Here is a 16,667-nt window from a genome sequence, read left to right as displayed (position 1 = left end):
AGCATCATCTTTTAGGATTTGAAATAGCTCAGCTGGAATTTCATCACCTCCACTAGCTTTGCTCTTAGTGATGCTTCCTAAGGCCCACTTGACTTCACATTCCAGGATGTCTGGCTCTAGGTGAGTGATCACAGCATCATTGTTATCTGGGTCATGAAGATCTTTTTTGCATAGTTCTTCTGTTATTCTTGCCATCTCTTCTTAATATTTTCTGTTCCTGTTAGGTCTATACTATTTCTGTCCTTTATTGTGCCCAACTTTGAATGAACTGTTCCCTTGTTATCTCTAATTTTCTTGAAGGGATCGCTAGTCTTTCCCATTCTATTGTTTTCCTCTATTTCTTTGCACTGATCACTGAGGAAGGCTTTCTTATCTCTCCTTGCCATTCTTTGGAACTCTGCATTCAAATGGGTATATCTTTCCTTTTCTCTTTTGCCTTTTGCTTCTCTTCTTTTCTCAGCTATTTGTAAAGCCTCTTTAGACAACTATTTTGTCTTTTTACATTTGTTTTTCTTGGGGATGGTCTGATTCCCGCCTCCTGTACAATTTCACGAACCTCCATCATAGTTCATCAGGCACTCTGTCTATCAGATCTAATCCCTTGAATCTATATGTCACTTCTACTATATAATCATAGGGATTTGATTTATGTCATACCTGAATGGCCTAGTGGTTTTTGCCTACTTTCTTCAATTTAATTCAATTTCTGAATTTTGTAATAAGGAGTTCATGATCTGAGCCACAGTCAGCTCCCGGTCTTGTTCCTGCTGACTGAATAGAGCTTCTCCATCTTCGGCAGCCATAAATATAATCAATCAAATTTTGATTTTAACCATTTGGTGATGTCCATGTGTAGAGTTTTCCCTTGTGTTGCTGGAAGAGGGTGTTTAAAACTTTCTTCTCTCATTTATTACCAAGGTCTACAAGGTCTTACTTGACCTGTGTACTGACACGACCTTTAAATGCTTACCTTTACAACTCGCACTAGCCCCTTAATATAGATCAATTTCAACTCTGCTGTGGAATTCAGAGTACTATCTAACCTCTCATTCTTTTTGTTCAGACACTCATTTTGACATTCCTTCTAGTACATATTTCTGGGCTCCATCCTTAATCTCTTCTTTCATCTCTTGCTCTCGTCTTCTTTCCCTCTTCCCTGAATCTCATAATCACAATGTCAGAGCAAATCCTGTGGGCTCACTCTCCAAATGTTCTTGTTTTGACACTTCACATTTCCTCTGCCACAACTACCCACTGCTGCCAGAATATCCTAATAGCCTCTCTCTGCTGCCACTCTTGTCCCTCTAGCTGGTTCTTTGCCAAGAAGTCAAAGTGATCTCTTAAAATCATAAGTCATCTCCTATCATTTCTGTGTTTAACTTTCTTCTCATTCATTTCCAAGGTCTACGTGGTCTTACTTGACCTGTGTACTCACACAACCTTTAGATGCTTACCTCATGCAACTCTCCCTCTTATTCAGTTCCCTGCAGGCACATTGGTTCCATGCTGTTCACATGGAGCCCTTTCTTTCCTCAGAGCCAAAACATTTCCTTACTATTTCTTCAGATATTTACAAGAATGAGTAAATGTTGAGTAGGACCCGTACAGCACACTGCTTGTGTGTTGTACTGTGTACTGGGCCTCTGCAGCATGGCTGCTAGTGCCTTCTTTAAGTCAAGTCTCTGAGCAAATGTCACCTCTGCAGAAATGACTTTCCTGATATTTTATCTAAAACAGCATGCACTGCCATTCTTTATCTCTGTTCTAAACTTTATTTAACAGCACTTTTCACTGTCTTCATATTGTAATAGGAAGAACAAATCTGACTTCTTACTGGATCTATTTCTTTTACTTTAAACTTTGTAGTCTATTGCTTTTGCTATAAGTTAATTACTAAAAGAATGTTGTCTAAAGCCTGAACTATAACAGGACAGTCTATTCTCAAGGCTCTGATCTTTAAAAGTATAATACCTTTCCATTCATATAGTGATAAAAAGTTGCAGAATAGAGAATATTTGTCCTGTTGGAGATTTATAGGAACACTGTGATCAGACCTAGAAGGACAGCTGCAAGAACAAAGGATTCCAGTATCAAGAAGTCTGCAACAACCAACCACACCCTCACCCCTTTTAGTATAAAACAAAGCCTGAATTCTAACTTCAGTAAGATGTCTCTGTGGGACACTAGTCCACCATGTTTTTGGTCTCTGCTTTCTGAATAAAGTTGCTATTTCTTATCCCAAAAACTCATCCTTTAATTTACTGGCCTGTTGCGTTGTGAGCGGTATGAGCTTGGAATAGGTAAAAATATTCTTTCAATTTATCATTATTATTTTTAATTTTATTGCTTAACTTATAACTCTATATAGGCAGGTACTTGTCTGCTTTTCTCATCATTACATTTTCAGCATCCAGAAATGGTGCAGTATCAGTCAGAAAATGTTAAGATATACCTAATTAATAAAACCAATTCTAACATTTCATGACTTAACACAGTGAAAGTATCTTTTACTTCAGTCTGCAAGGCAATGTGAATCTGGAATGGAGCTCTGTCCATCATAGTCACTCAATCACACAGGCTAAATGGAGGCCCCATTTGCCACACTATCCTTTAAATCTACTCACTCTGACCTTTAAATCTACTCATAAGTAACAGAAGTTATGACTCCCATTTATATTTCATTTCCCAAAGTAAGTCACATGGCTTAGCACAGAAGTATAATATCAAGTGTCTTTGTGGATAGCCTTAAAAACAATCACAAGTACTTAGTTCACGTTAATCAATAAACATTTGCAGAGCTAACAAATAAATGAGCAAGCAGAATATGCCACATACCATATATACAAACTGGAGACATTTTTCTTAACTTCTAGTCAGTGATAAAACACATTTCATTTAAAATATAAAATATTTTAGTATATAATCTCCGTAAGAATGAGACCTTATCTGTTCTACTCATCCCAGCACTTAGGATGCTCAGTACATGATAAACTCCTAATAAAGCTTAAATGAATGAATAAATAGCATAATTCTGATGAATGTACAGGTAGACAACTAGTTTTGCTTTCAAAAATGGAAACAAAATATTTATATATACACACATATATACACACCAACTGTTTAAATACACACAAATACATAAATAAGAAAGCAATTTATGATTAGTTACTCCACACTGGAAAGTATAACTTAGAAATACAGAAAAAGTAATGTTTATTTTATGGTAATTAAAAGTAGCTGTTTTTTTTCCCTTCCACAATCCATTTATGATTCCATTCAAAGTTTAATGTAATCATGGATGCAAACTGTTCCATACAGATTGGATAAACAAGATCTACTGTATAACACAGGAAACTATATTCAATACCTTGTGATAAACCATATTCAATACCTTGTGATAAACAATAATGAAAAAGAATGTGAACAATGTATATATAACTGGAACTGTGCTGTACTGTAGAAATTAACACAATAGTGTATATCAGTTATATTTCAATTTTTAAAAATGGATTCATAATGTAATAAGGGGACAACTAACCATGTTTTGATAATATTTAAGTATGTATTTTGTATCAATGAAAGGTTTCTGATGAAATGAAAACTAAATTCAGAAAACATATTTGAAGTGAAATATTTTAAGAAGTGAAATTTATTACACAAGCTTTCTTAAGATTATCACATAACTCCCATCAATGCCATCTTAACAAATCATGCATACAAAATATGTAAACTTCACATTTCCCCAGGGAACATCTCTAACTAACTGAGACAAAGAAATAGATTGAATTACAATCTGTAGATTCTCATTACAAAACCAATTTGGAGTTCAAAATTTCAGTCTCATTCTGACTCATTTGTGTTTATACTAAATAACTGTCATTTTCATATTGAGAAGCCATGTTATGAAATTCAGCATTATATTCTGAATTTAAACTAAATTATTGTAACACAAATATATTAATTAACAGGATTTAATGAAGCAATGAAAGAAGAAAATAATAGACAGTCTGGAAAGATAACTGCTGAGAGGTTTTTTTTTTTTTTTTTTTTTAAGTGGCATATTAGGAGCTATTATTCAAGTTGACTGCAAACTGCACTCACACATATTGCATATATTACAAGTTAATCAGTGATATCACTGAATGCCTATTTGTACATAATAGCACATGGGTCACTGGAAAGGAACTGGGAACACCATCAATAGTTAAAGAGATAATCAAAATGAAAACATTTTAGTGATGAATGCACCTAGGGATTATCATACCAAGTGAAATCAGACAAAGGTATGTCACATGATATCACTCATATGTGGAATCTAATTTTTTAATGATATAAATGAACTTATTTACAAAACAGAAACAGATTTACAGATATTGAAAACAAACTTATGGTTACCAAAGGGGGAACGTAGCAGGAGAAGGGGGATAAATCGGGAGTTTGAGATGAATATCACACACTACTACACACAAGACAGATAACCAACAAGGACGTACTGTATAGCACAGGGAACGCTACTCAATGTTCTGTGATAACCTATAAGAGAAAATAATCTAAAAAACAAGGAATATATGTATATGGATAACTGAACCACTTTGTTGTTACTTGAAACTAACATGACATGGTAAATCAACTATATTTTGATAAAAAATAAAATTTACAAAATCTAAGCAAATCCTTACAATTTTTTACCTATCAATCTGTCAATAGATTCTTTAACATCTGAGCTAGATTAAACCAGTCAACCCTAAAGGAAATCAACCCTGAATATTCATTGGAAGGACTGATGCTGAAGCTCCAATACTTTGGCCACCTGATGCAACTGGACAAAAACCCTGATGCTGGGAAAAACTGAGAGCAAGAGGAGAAGGGGGCAACAGAAGATGAGATGGTTGGATGGCATCACTGACTCAGTTTGAGCAAACTTGAGTTTGAGCAAACTCAGGGAGATAGTGATGGACAGAGAAGCTGGGCATGCAGCAGTTCACAGGGTCGTAAAGAGTTGGACATGACTTAGCGATTGAACAGCAACAATGCATGCCAATGGTGACTGACAAAAGTATCTGCCTCTCATATAACTAAAGGGAGTGGAATGATACATATATAAATAGATCATTACAATATAGGTTCATATATCTTATAAGAAAGACACTTTCAAGATATGAGAAAGCAGAATGAGGGTACTTTCCAGAGGGAATAACTTTGAGCTAAATCTTGCAGAATAGGTAAGAGTAGAAAGAGAAAGAATTATAAATACACACACACACATATATACATACACACCTAAATATATATGTATGTTGCTCTTTTCTTGTTCATACGTGTATCTGTGTGAGTATAGTTCTCTATCTAATCTACTCCTATTCATATATGATGATGGTTTAGTCGCTAAAGTTGTGTACAACTCCTGTGACCCCATGGACTGTAGCCAACCAGACTCCTCTGTTCACAGGATTTCCCAGGCAAGAATACTAGAGTGGGTTGCCATTTCCTTCTCCAGGGAATCTTCCAACTCAGTAATTGAACCCAGGCCTCCTAAATTACAGGTGGATTATTTATCAACTGAACCATCAAGGAAGTTCTCCTATTCATATATATATATATATATATATATGTATATATATATAATTGCAAATGCATATTTACAACTGTATAGAAATGTAAAATACCATCAATTTAGTTATATAAAATACTCACATTACTTCAGTTAATTATATACAATTAATATACACAATACTCCAGTATTCTTGCTTGAGAAATCCCATGGACAGTGGACCCGGGCAGGTCCCAGTCCATGGGATAACAGTCAGACACGACTGAGCAACTAACACTTTCACTTTCAGTATACACATTAATTAGTAATACATTTATATGTGTGTGTGTCAGGGATTGCTTTTACTTGCAAGTATCAGAATGCATAATTAAACAATGGCTGAAACAAATTAGGGATTTAAGTTTTGCCCCTTAAGAAGTCTAGAGATAGATAGCTCAGACTGTAACATAAGATATGGATGCTTTCTGTCTTTCTGCCAAGCTTTTCTTGACATGGGGTTTAAGCTTCATTATCTGTGGTCTTGTGGTCACAAATCAATTATCACTACTCCCTTTTCATTCTGAAAAGGGAAAGGACACAGAATAAAAGTGTATGCCAATTTAAAGAAATTTATTGGATGTTTCATTCAATCTCTCCTTATAGTTCATTAAGCACACTGTCTAATGGCACCACTATCTTCAACAGATACTAAATTAATATTTTTAGCTGAGCATAACATTTACTAAAATACTCATAGTTTTACTAGTAAGAAATCAATGGAAAATTGCTCAGGATAGGAAATTAATTGCTTATGTCATAATAAAATATAGTCACAGAAAACTTGAAAATGTTTAAAAATTTATTGAGAAAAAAACACCCATATTTTTATTATCTGCAGCTGCTGCTAACATGATAGCTTGTATTCTCCAATATTTTCCTTGACACATTTGCTTTATTTTTATTTACAAAATTAACATAACATGCTTTATTTAAATATTCACTTATTGCCGTATCCTTGGGTTTTTTTTTTAGTTTTTACTATTATATATAATGCTACAATTATTTTAAAGTGTTTATATTATTTTAGTTTATATTTTAAGATAGATCTCCAGAAATAGAATTACTGGATTGAAGGCTGTGAATGTATTTTTAATCTTGATTCTTACTGCCAATTACTTGAAAACAAATTATTGCTAATTACTCACACAGTTGCAATAAATATGTCATATGCTCTATAACTAAATTAGTGCAATTTTGAAATGTTCAAATTTTATACATGAAAAATGAAATGTTTTATTTGAGTTTGGATGAGCAATTTTTTCACTTTGTTTTTTTTCAGTCATATTTAAATTTGTTGTTCTTACATTATACATTTCTTCTCTTTTCCAATTTATCATTTTGATTCTCTGTACTTTTTATGAATACTGCTTTGTAATCTGCTTCATGGATCACAGCCCTGTTGTGGCAAAGGGGCTTGTGTAGCTCAAAGCTATGAGGCATGCCATGCAGAGCCGCCCAAGATGACAGGTCATAGTGAAGAGTTCTGACAAAACATGATCGATTGGAGGGGGAAGTGGCAACCCACTTCAGTATTCTTAACTGGAGAACACCAAGAACAGTATTAAAAGGCAAAAAGATACAATATGACACCAGAAGATGAGCCCCTTGGGTTGGAAAATGTCCAATATGCCACCGGGGAACAGTGGAGAACAATCACAAATACCTTTAGAAAGAATTAAGCTGTGGGGCCAAAGCAGAAGCAGTGATCAGTTTTGGATACGTTTAGTGGTGAAAATAAAGTTTGATGCTATAAAGAATAATATTGCAAAGGAACATGAAATGTTATGTCCACAAATCAAGGTAAACTGGACATGGTCATGCAGGATATGGCAAGATATAACATTGACATTTTAGGAATCAGTGATGAGAACGGGCAAATTTAATTCAGATGACCATTATATCTACTACTGTGAGCAAGATTTCCTTAGAAGAAATGAAGTAGCCATCACAGTTACCCAAAGAGTCTCAAATGCAGTATTTGGGTGCAGCCTCACAAATGACAGAATGATCTTGGTTCATTTCCAAGGCAAACCACACAACATCACAATAATCCAAGTGTATGCCTCAACCACTGGAGAAGGAAATGGCAAACCACTCCAGTATTCTTGCCTGGAGAATCCCAGAGACGGGAGCCTGGTGGGCTGCCGTCTGTGGGGTGACTGACGTGACTTAACAGCAGCAGCATGCCTCAACCACTGATGCCAAAGAAGCTGAAATTGACCAGTTTCATGAAGCCCTACAACACATTCTCAAGCTAACACCAAAAAGCAGTGTCCTTTTCATCATAGGGGGTTGGGATGCAAAAGTAGGAAGTCAAGAGATACCTGGAGTAACAGGCATGGTTGGCCTTGGAGTACAAAATGAAACAGGGCAAACAACTTTGTCAAGAGACACACCAGTCAGAGCCAACCCCCTTTTCTGAAAACATGAGAGATGACTCTGTATAATCATCACCAAATGATCAGTACTGAAACCAGATTGATTATGTTCTTTGCAGTCAAAGATGGAGAAGCTATACATAGTCAGCAAAAACAATATCTGGAACTGACTGTGGCTCAGATCATGAGCTTCTTCTTGCAAAATTCAGGCCTAATTTGAAGGAAGTAGGGAAAACTACAAGACCATTCAGGTATGACCTAAATCAAATCCCTAATAATTATACAGTAGAGGTGACAAATAGATTCAAGGGGTTATATCTGGTAGACAGAGTGCCTGAAGAACTATGGACAGAGCTTTGTAGTACAGGAGGTAGTAACCAAAGCCATTTCAAAGAAAAAGAAAAAGAAACAGAAGAAGGCAAACGAGTTCTCTAAGCAGGCTTTACAAACAGCTGAGGAAAGAAGAGAAGCAAAAGGCAAGAAAAAAGGGAAAGATATATCAAAATGAATGCAAAGTTCCAGAATAGCAAAGAGAGATGAGAAAACCTTCTTAAGTGAACAATGCAAACAAATAGAAAAAACAATAGAATCGGAAACCTAGAGAACTCTTCAAGAAAATTAGAGATACCAAAGGAACATTTCATGCACAGATGGGTAAAATAAAGTAATGGCAAGGATCTAACAGAACACAAAGAAATTAAGAAGAGGTGGCAAGAATGCACAAAAGAACTATATAAATAAGGTCTGAATGACCCAGATAACCCCAATGGTATGGTCACCTGTTTAGAGCCAGACATTCTGGGAGTATGAAGTCAAGTGGCCTTACCACAGACAAAGCTAGTGGAAGTCATGAAATTCCAGCTATTTGAAATCCTAAAAGATGATGCGGTTAAAGTCCTGCACTCAATATGCCAGCAAATTTGGAAAAGTCAGCAGTGGCCGGAATGAAAAGTTCAGTTTTCATTCCAATTTCATTCCTCAAGAAGGGCAATAACAAAGAATGTTCAAACCACCAAATAATTGCATTCATTTCATATGCTAGTAAGATTATGTCCAGATTCAAATTAGGCTTCAGTAGTATGTGAACTGAGAACTTCCAGATGTACAAAATGGGTTTAGAAAAGGCACAAGCACCAGAGATCAAATTGCCAAATTCATTGTATCACAGAGAAAGCAAAACAGCTCCAAACAACTATATCTGTTTCACTGACTATACTAAAGCCTTTGACTCTGTGGATCACAACAAACTGTGGAAAAGCCTTAGAGAAGGGAGTACCAGACAACATTACTTGTCTTCTGAAAAACCTGAGTGGGTCAAGAAGCAATAAGTGGAACTAGACATAAAAGAACTTACTGGTTCTAAACTGGGAAAGGAGTATGAGAAGGCTGTATATTATCATCCTGCTTAATTAACATACATGGTAGAACATATCATGAAAAATGCTGGGCTGCATGAATCACAAGCTGGAATCAAGATTGTCAGGAGAAATATCAACAACTTCAGATATACAGATAATACCACTCTAACTGTAAAAAGTGAAGAGGAACTAGAGCGTTTCTTGATGAGGGTGAAACAGGAGAGTGAAAAAGCTAGCTTGAAACTCAACATTCAAAAAATTAAGATCATGGCATTTGGTCCCATTATTTCATGGCAAATAGAAGATGGAAAATAGAAGCAGTAATATATTTTATTTTCTTGAGCTCCAAAATCACTGCAGAGAATGACTGCAGCCATGAAATTAAAGGATGCTTGCTCCTTGGAAGAAAAGCTATGACAAACACAGACAGCATATTAAAAAGCAGAGACATTAATTTGCTGACAAAGGTCCCTATAGTCAAAGCTATAGTTTTTCCAGGAGTCACGTATGGATATAAATGTTGGACCATAAAGAAGGCTGAGCACTGAAGAACTAATGTTTTTGAACTGTGGTGTTGGAGAAGACTCTTGAGAGTCCCTTGGACAGCAAGGAGATCAAACCAATCAGTCCTAAAGGAAATCAACCTTGAGTATTTATTGGAAGGAATGATACTGAAGCTGATGCGAAGAACTGACTCATTAGAAAATACCTTGATGATGGAAAAGATTGAGAGCAGGAGGAGAAGGGGGCAAAAGAGGATGCGATGGTTGGATGGAATCACTGACATGATGGACATAGACATGAGTTTGAGCATACTCTGGGAAATAGCGAAGGACAGGGGAGCATGGGCATGCTGCAGTCCATGAGGTCCCAAAGAGTTGGAAAGAAATTAGCAACTGAACAGCAACAATTACAACAATTGCTTTTAAATACAAATGAAAGTTGTTCAGGCATGTACAACTCTTTGCAACCCCATGGACTATAGAGTCCACAGGATTATGCAGGCCAGAACGATGGAGTGGGTAGCCCTTCCCTTCTCCAGGGGATCTTCCCAACCTAGGGATTGAACCCAGGTCTCCTGCACTGCAGGCAGATTCTTTACCAGCTGAGCACCAAGTTCAGTTCAGTTCAGTCACTCAGTCATGTCTGACTCTTTGCGACCCCATGAATCGCAGCACACCAGGTCTCCCTGTCCATCATCAACTCCCGGAGTTCACTCAGACTCACATTCATCGAATCGGTGATGCTATCCAGCCATCTCATCCTCTGTTGTCCCCTTCTACTCCTGCCCCCAATCCCTCCCAGCATCAGAGTCTTTTCCAATGAGTCAACTCTTCGCACGAGGTGGCCAAAGTATTGGAGTTTCGGCTTTAGCATCAGTCCTTCCAAAGAACACCCAGGACTGATCTCCTTTAGAATGGACTGGTTGGATCTCCTTTCAATCCAAGGGACTCTCAAGAGTCTTCTCCAACACCACAGTTCAAAAGCATCAATTCTTTGGCACTCAGCTTTCTTCACAGTCCAACTCTCTCATCCATACATGACCACTGGAAAAACCATAGCCTTGACTAGACGGACCCTTCTTGGCAAAGTAATGTCACTGCTTTTGAATATGCTATCTAGGTTGGTCATAACTTTCCTTCCAAGGAGTAAGCATCCTCCTTACAGCAACAAGGGAAACCCCAAAATACTGGAGTGAGTAGCCTATCCCTTCTCCAGTGGATCTTCCCGACCCAGGAATCTAAATGGGGTCTCCAGCATTGCAGGTAGATTCTTTACCAACTGAGCTATCAGGGAAGCCGAAAATGAAAATGAAAGTTGCTCCATCCTGTCCAACTCTCTGTGAGCCCAAGGACTATACAGTCCATGGAGTTCTCCAGGCCAGAATATTGGAGTGGGTAGCTTTTTCCCTTCTCCAGCAGATCTTCCCAACCCAGGAATCGCACCGGGGTCTCCTGCATTGCAAGGCGGATTTTTTAGTAACTGAGCTCTCAGAGAAGCCCAAAATGAAAGTGAAAGTCACTCAGTCCTATCTGACTCTTTGTAACCCCATGGACTATACAGCACTGGAGAAGGGGAAAAGCTACCCACTCCAGTATTCTGGCCAGGAGAACACCATGGACTGCATAGTATTATGGGGTCGCAAAGAGTCGGACAGACTGAGTGGCTTTCACTTTAAATACAAAGTAAGATATTAACTCCCTGCCATGCATGCATGCATGCTAAGTCGCTTCAGTATTGTCTGACTTTCTGCGACCCTATGGACAGCAGCCCACCAGGCTCCTCTGTCCACGGGATTATCTAGACAAGAATACTGGAGTGGGTTGCCATTTCCGTCTCCAACTCCATGCCATAATCAGTGGCAAATATTTTCCTCAGGTTGGTTGTCTTTCATTATGTCTGTCATACTGAAAATGGAAATTGAACCAATTTAGAGCAAACTGAATGAATGTCAGAGATAAATATCTGACTTCCAAAAATAAAGTTACCAGTATAAGAGAAGTTAAGTGAGATATTTAAAATCACATAGTTAAATATGGCAGAATTAGACCTTTATTCAAAGAACAAGAGAACAAGAACAATAAAATATTTGAAAATCACTCTAAATTTTAAGTTCTACAGAATAGATATTTGTATTTGAATTTTTCAAAAGATAGTAAGGCACTGTATTAGCTTGCTAGGTCTACCACAATCAAATACTACAGACTGGGTTGCTTAAAAGACACTAATCATTTTCTCACAGTTTTGGAGGATTGAAGTCCAAGATGAAGCTGTCAGTTGGTTTAGCTTTCCCTGAAGTCTCTTTCCTTGCTGTGCAGATGGCTCTTCTTACTGAGTCCTCACATGGCCTTTCCTCTGTGCATGAGACTTCCTGGCATCTCTCCTAGCAGTCATACTGCATGAGGGCCCACCCTCATTAAATGACTTCATTTAACCTTACTTCCTTTTCTAATGGTCCAACCTCTAAATATCACATTCTAAGGCACTGGAATCCTAAAGGAAATCAGTCCTGAATATTCATTGGAAGGACTGATGCTGAAGCTCCAATATTTTTGCCACCTGATGCGAAGAACAGACTCACTGGAAAAGACCCTGATGCTGGGAAAGATTGAAGGCAGGAGAAGGGGACGACAGAGGATGAGATGGTTCGATGGCATCACCGACTCAGTGGACGTAAGTTTGGGTAAACTCTAGGAGTTGGTGATGGAAAGGGAGGCCTGGTGTGCTGCAGTCCACGGGGTCGCAAAGAGTTGTACACAACTGAGCTACTTAACCAAGCTGAAGGCACTAGAGGGTTAGGCCTCCAAAGTATGAATTTGGCCTGGGGGTGGGGGGGGGGCACAATACTTTCCATGCTGCTGCTGTTGCTGCTCTTGCTAAGTCGCTTCAGTCATGTCCAACTCTGTGCGACCCCATAGACAGCAGCCCACCAGGCTTCCCCATCCCTGAGATTCTCCAGGCAAGAACACTGGAGTGGGTTGCCATTTCCTTCTCCAATGCAGGAAAGTGAAAAGTGAAAGTGAAGTCGCTCAGTAGTGTCTGACTCTAGCAACCCCATGGACTGCAGCCTACCAGGCTCCTCCGTCTACGGTATTCTCCAGGCAAAAGTACTAGAGTGGGGTGCCATTGCCTTCTCCGTAACAGATACTAAAAAGCTATGTCTATGTCTGTATATATTTATCTATTGTCTATGCCAATTTCCATAATCACAAACTTTAAAATTCCAGTACCTAGGAAACCTAGTTCCAGCATTTACTTAGATGGCATCTTTAGAGATTCAAGAAGCCATTCAGGTGATCTTTGGGTCATGTGCATTTAATAATTTTAAAGTCAATGTTACTTTTCAAACTGTCTTCAAACAGAGCAATATATGAAAATATAGTGGTACAAGATTTTTAATACAGCTACAAATGTACATAATATAGATATTTAAAATAAGAAATTCTGATCAACTAGCAATATATTAAAATTCAATATGATTATAATTTTACAAAAAATAACATTCAGATTTTTAAAATGCTTTCTATTTCTCTAAAATAGAATGATATATAATTACCCAGATTCATGTTATAATTTGTTCCTTTCACGCTACTCTGGCTATATTATTATAATTCCTAATAAACTGCCTTCAGTTACTAGTAGAATTTTTCATTATCTAAAAGTGAATAAATAAATTTTAAAATAGCCTTATATTAAAAATATGCACACTCTGGCTACAGCCAGTGTAGAAAAACAGTCCTTTTATGCCTGTAATACTACCTAGAAATTGAACAGTAGGACCCCAAGATATCTTGTCTTTTTCTGTTACTGTACTTAATATTGTGTCATCTATATGTACATTCCAATATATTCCAATATAGTTTGCTTAAATATTACATATTTCAAGTGCCTGTTACCAAGCCCTATATTTATCCCTGATGTAACGTGGTTGTTTGTGTGTGCTTGTGTGTGCACATTCACATGTGCACGCCAAGCCACTTCAGTCTTGTCTTACTCTTTGCAACCCTATGGACTGTAGCTCACCAGAAGCCTCTGTCCATGTAATTCTCCAGATAAGAATACTGGACTAAGTGGCCATGCCCTCCTCCAGGGGATCTTCCCAACCCAGGGATCAAATCTTTGTCTCTTATGTCTCCTGCATTTGGCAGGGGGGTTCTTTACCATCAATGCCACCTGGGAAGCCATAATGTGGTTATATTCAGTCAAATATGTTAGCAACATGGCCCACTGAGATACATTCTTGGAAATGAGGTAAGCAAGCATATAAATATTTAGAACTTCAACTATTCCTTTTTTTTTTTTTTCCAGTTCTGACATGTTTTTAATAGAAATCACTGTTTTTACGAAACAAACAGCACTTTTGTAATTTTTTTTTTACAATGTTTCTTCCCTTGATCTTAATTTAAGTAACACTAGGAAGACCTCAATCTTTTTTCCTTTTTAATTAAAAAAAAATGTTGTTGCTTTGCTTTGTTTTTTTCCCCAGATACAAAGATTTTTGCCCTTGCATAAAAAAGCAATGCCCCAAACGATGACACAAGGACTCACACAGACTCACTGACAATATGATTCCTTTAATTTACCTTCAAACTGAATTTTGATTAAAGATACTCCTATTCAAAAATTAAGTCAATGCAGTCAAAATAATATTCTTTCATTTGTTTAAATAGTATATTAAATACAGAAGTAATAATAAGTTCTTATTCATGGTTTTGACTATGATTTGGCAAATGCCATCATTTCAGCTTTATAACAAAGGATAAATCAATAATTTTGCCTGCTCCATTTCTGATGCTCATATTTACCTTACTATTATTTTTTTTATCTTTTATCTTGGGAAAGGACTTTTTTTTTTAGCACTGCAATATAATTGAGAGTTTGAGGGAATGTGAATGTTGCAGAGCACTCAGTGATTAACAACACTTGGGACTTATTCCTGGCTCCACTACTTAGCAGCCATGGACAAATTATTGAACCACTCTAAATTCCAGCTTCTTCTCAAAATAGGACAAAACTTTTCTCATAAGTTGTGAGAAAAGAATGAGAATTCTCATTAGCACTGAAAATCTGCACAAGGAACAAGGACTTTAAACAATGGTTTTTCCTGAAATGAGACTATCTAGTCATTGTGAGTACTGACTCTTCTGGTCTTATTTTTCCCGTTAGCACCATCAGGCTAACAGAGAAAAGGATCTATCCAAGTTAACTTCAGGAATCAGTTTTCAAATTTCAGATCAGTCAGGTGAGTTGTTTAAGATCAATCTATATCTTATTGATACTAAAGCCAATTATGTATATTCTAATCTTTTGTAGTTGCAATGCTTTTCTACTATACTTACAGGTAATTTAACAAATATATGTATGATTTTTATATTTATGAATGTCAACATTTTAGCCCACTGTTCAAATGGACAATTTTAGAAATGTTCTGAAGTCTAATTTGTATAATCTGTCAATAATGTATTAACATTCTTAAATTGGCACTACTTAAGGCATAAAGCCTACTAATACTCAATATTCACTTGAACCAGGTTTTTTGCTTACAGAAATGGTTCTATTTTCTGTAAGTGTCATATGTATATACTTACTAACACAGATAATGTAAATACAGACATGGAGCTACATGTCCCACATGTAGGTAAAAAGCTGAGAGGTGGATCGGATGGCATAATGGTTAATCTTTTTTGGTTGTTGTATGGGTCCATAGTTGTTATCTAGTGATACATATGTTTAAATATGTACATATGAGTACGAGAAATGGGGCAAACTAGAAGGTTTATAATGTAACTAGGCAGAAGTATTTGATCAATACTCAATAGATTGAAGAGTATCAGAATGCTGTTGCTGCTGCTGCTGTTAAGTCGCTTCAGTCGCTTCCGACTCTGTGCAACCCCATAGATGGCAGCCCACCAGGCTCCACCGTCCATGGGATTTTCCAGGCAAGAACACTGGAGTGAGTTGCCATTTCCTTCTCCAAAGCATGAAAGTGAAAAGTGAAAGTGAATTCACTCAGTCGTGTCAGACTCTTCGCGACCCCATGGACCACGGCCTACCATGTTCCTCCATCCATGGGATTCTTCAGGCAAGAGTACTGGAATGGGTTGCCATTGCCTTCTCCTCAGAATGCTGTTACTGGGAAGGTAAACTCTGACTAGGGAGGAAATGGTGACAGGTAAACAATTTGAACCTGGGAGGCTGAGGAATAGCAAAACGAACGCAAGAAAGTAAAGCCTAGAAGTGGGGCTTCTCTCATAGCAATACAGGAGACCCGGATTCAATTCCTGGGTTGGGAAGATCTCCTGGAGAAAGAAATGGCAACTCTCTCCAATATTCTTGCCTGGGAAATTCCATGGGCAGAGGAGGCTGGTGGGTTACAGTCCATGGGGTCACAAGAGTCAGACACAATTTAACGACTAAACCACCACCACAGAGCCTAGAGGCACTATCAGGAATACTCAGTTCGTCAATGCACCATGGCCTATAGAGATGACATACAGAGTCCAAAGTCAACATTGGCTCTGTTTTCAGTGATAGCACAGACACTATACATAATTTTAGAGCTAGAGGGGCTGGCAATGCAAGCAGTGCTGTAAGTGGAAGATGTAATTTGAAATGCAGGTTGCATGGTGATTAAGTGACCAGGCAGGTAAAGCTTTGACACAATCAAAATGAAAGTCCACTGGTCAGCAGAGAGGGTGCAGATCAGACAAATCTGTTTCTCACTTCAGTCTAGATTGGCTGAGGATTGGCTGAGGTGCAACTGAACTTCCAGGTAGGAGGTAACACTGAACCCAATGATGCAGCCTGGGTGGAACAGAAACAGGGGCAATAGATAAAAGT

At 37.6% G+C, this 16,667-nt stretch overlaps 1 protein-coding gene across 24 annotated transcripts in view; it reads right to left on the bottom strand.

The window, feature by feature from the left end:
- CCSER1 (coiled-coil serine rich protein 1) overlaps positions 1-16,667 on the bottom strand; it is a 1,487,998-nt gene that overhangs the window by 608,397 nt on the left and 862,934 nt on the right. The window contains exon 10 of one of the 24 annotated variants that reach the window (XM_086406523.1): positions 907-16,631. The exons of the other annotated variants lie outside the window; for them this stretch is intronic. Coding sequence (XP_086262649.1) covers positions 16,557-16,631 — 75 coding nt within the window. The 3' untranslated portion in view covers positions 907-16,556. Of the gene's footprint in view, positions 1-906; positions 16,632-16,667 lie in introns of those variants that run through there. 24 annotated transcript variants of the gene reach the window in all.

Source organism: Bos grunniens, chromosome 6 (assembly GCF_055505025.1).
Source record: "Bos grunniens cultivar Pamir isolate PY7600 chromosome 6, Bosgru_T2T1.0, whole genome shotgun sequence".
In the NCBI taxonomy this organism is placed as follows: domain Eukaryota; kingdom Metazoa; phylum Chordata; class Mammalia; order Artiodactyla; family Bovidae; genus Bos; species Bos grunniens.
This window is presented reverse-complemented; position numbering and strand designations above follow the sequence as displayed.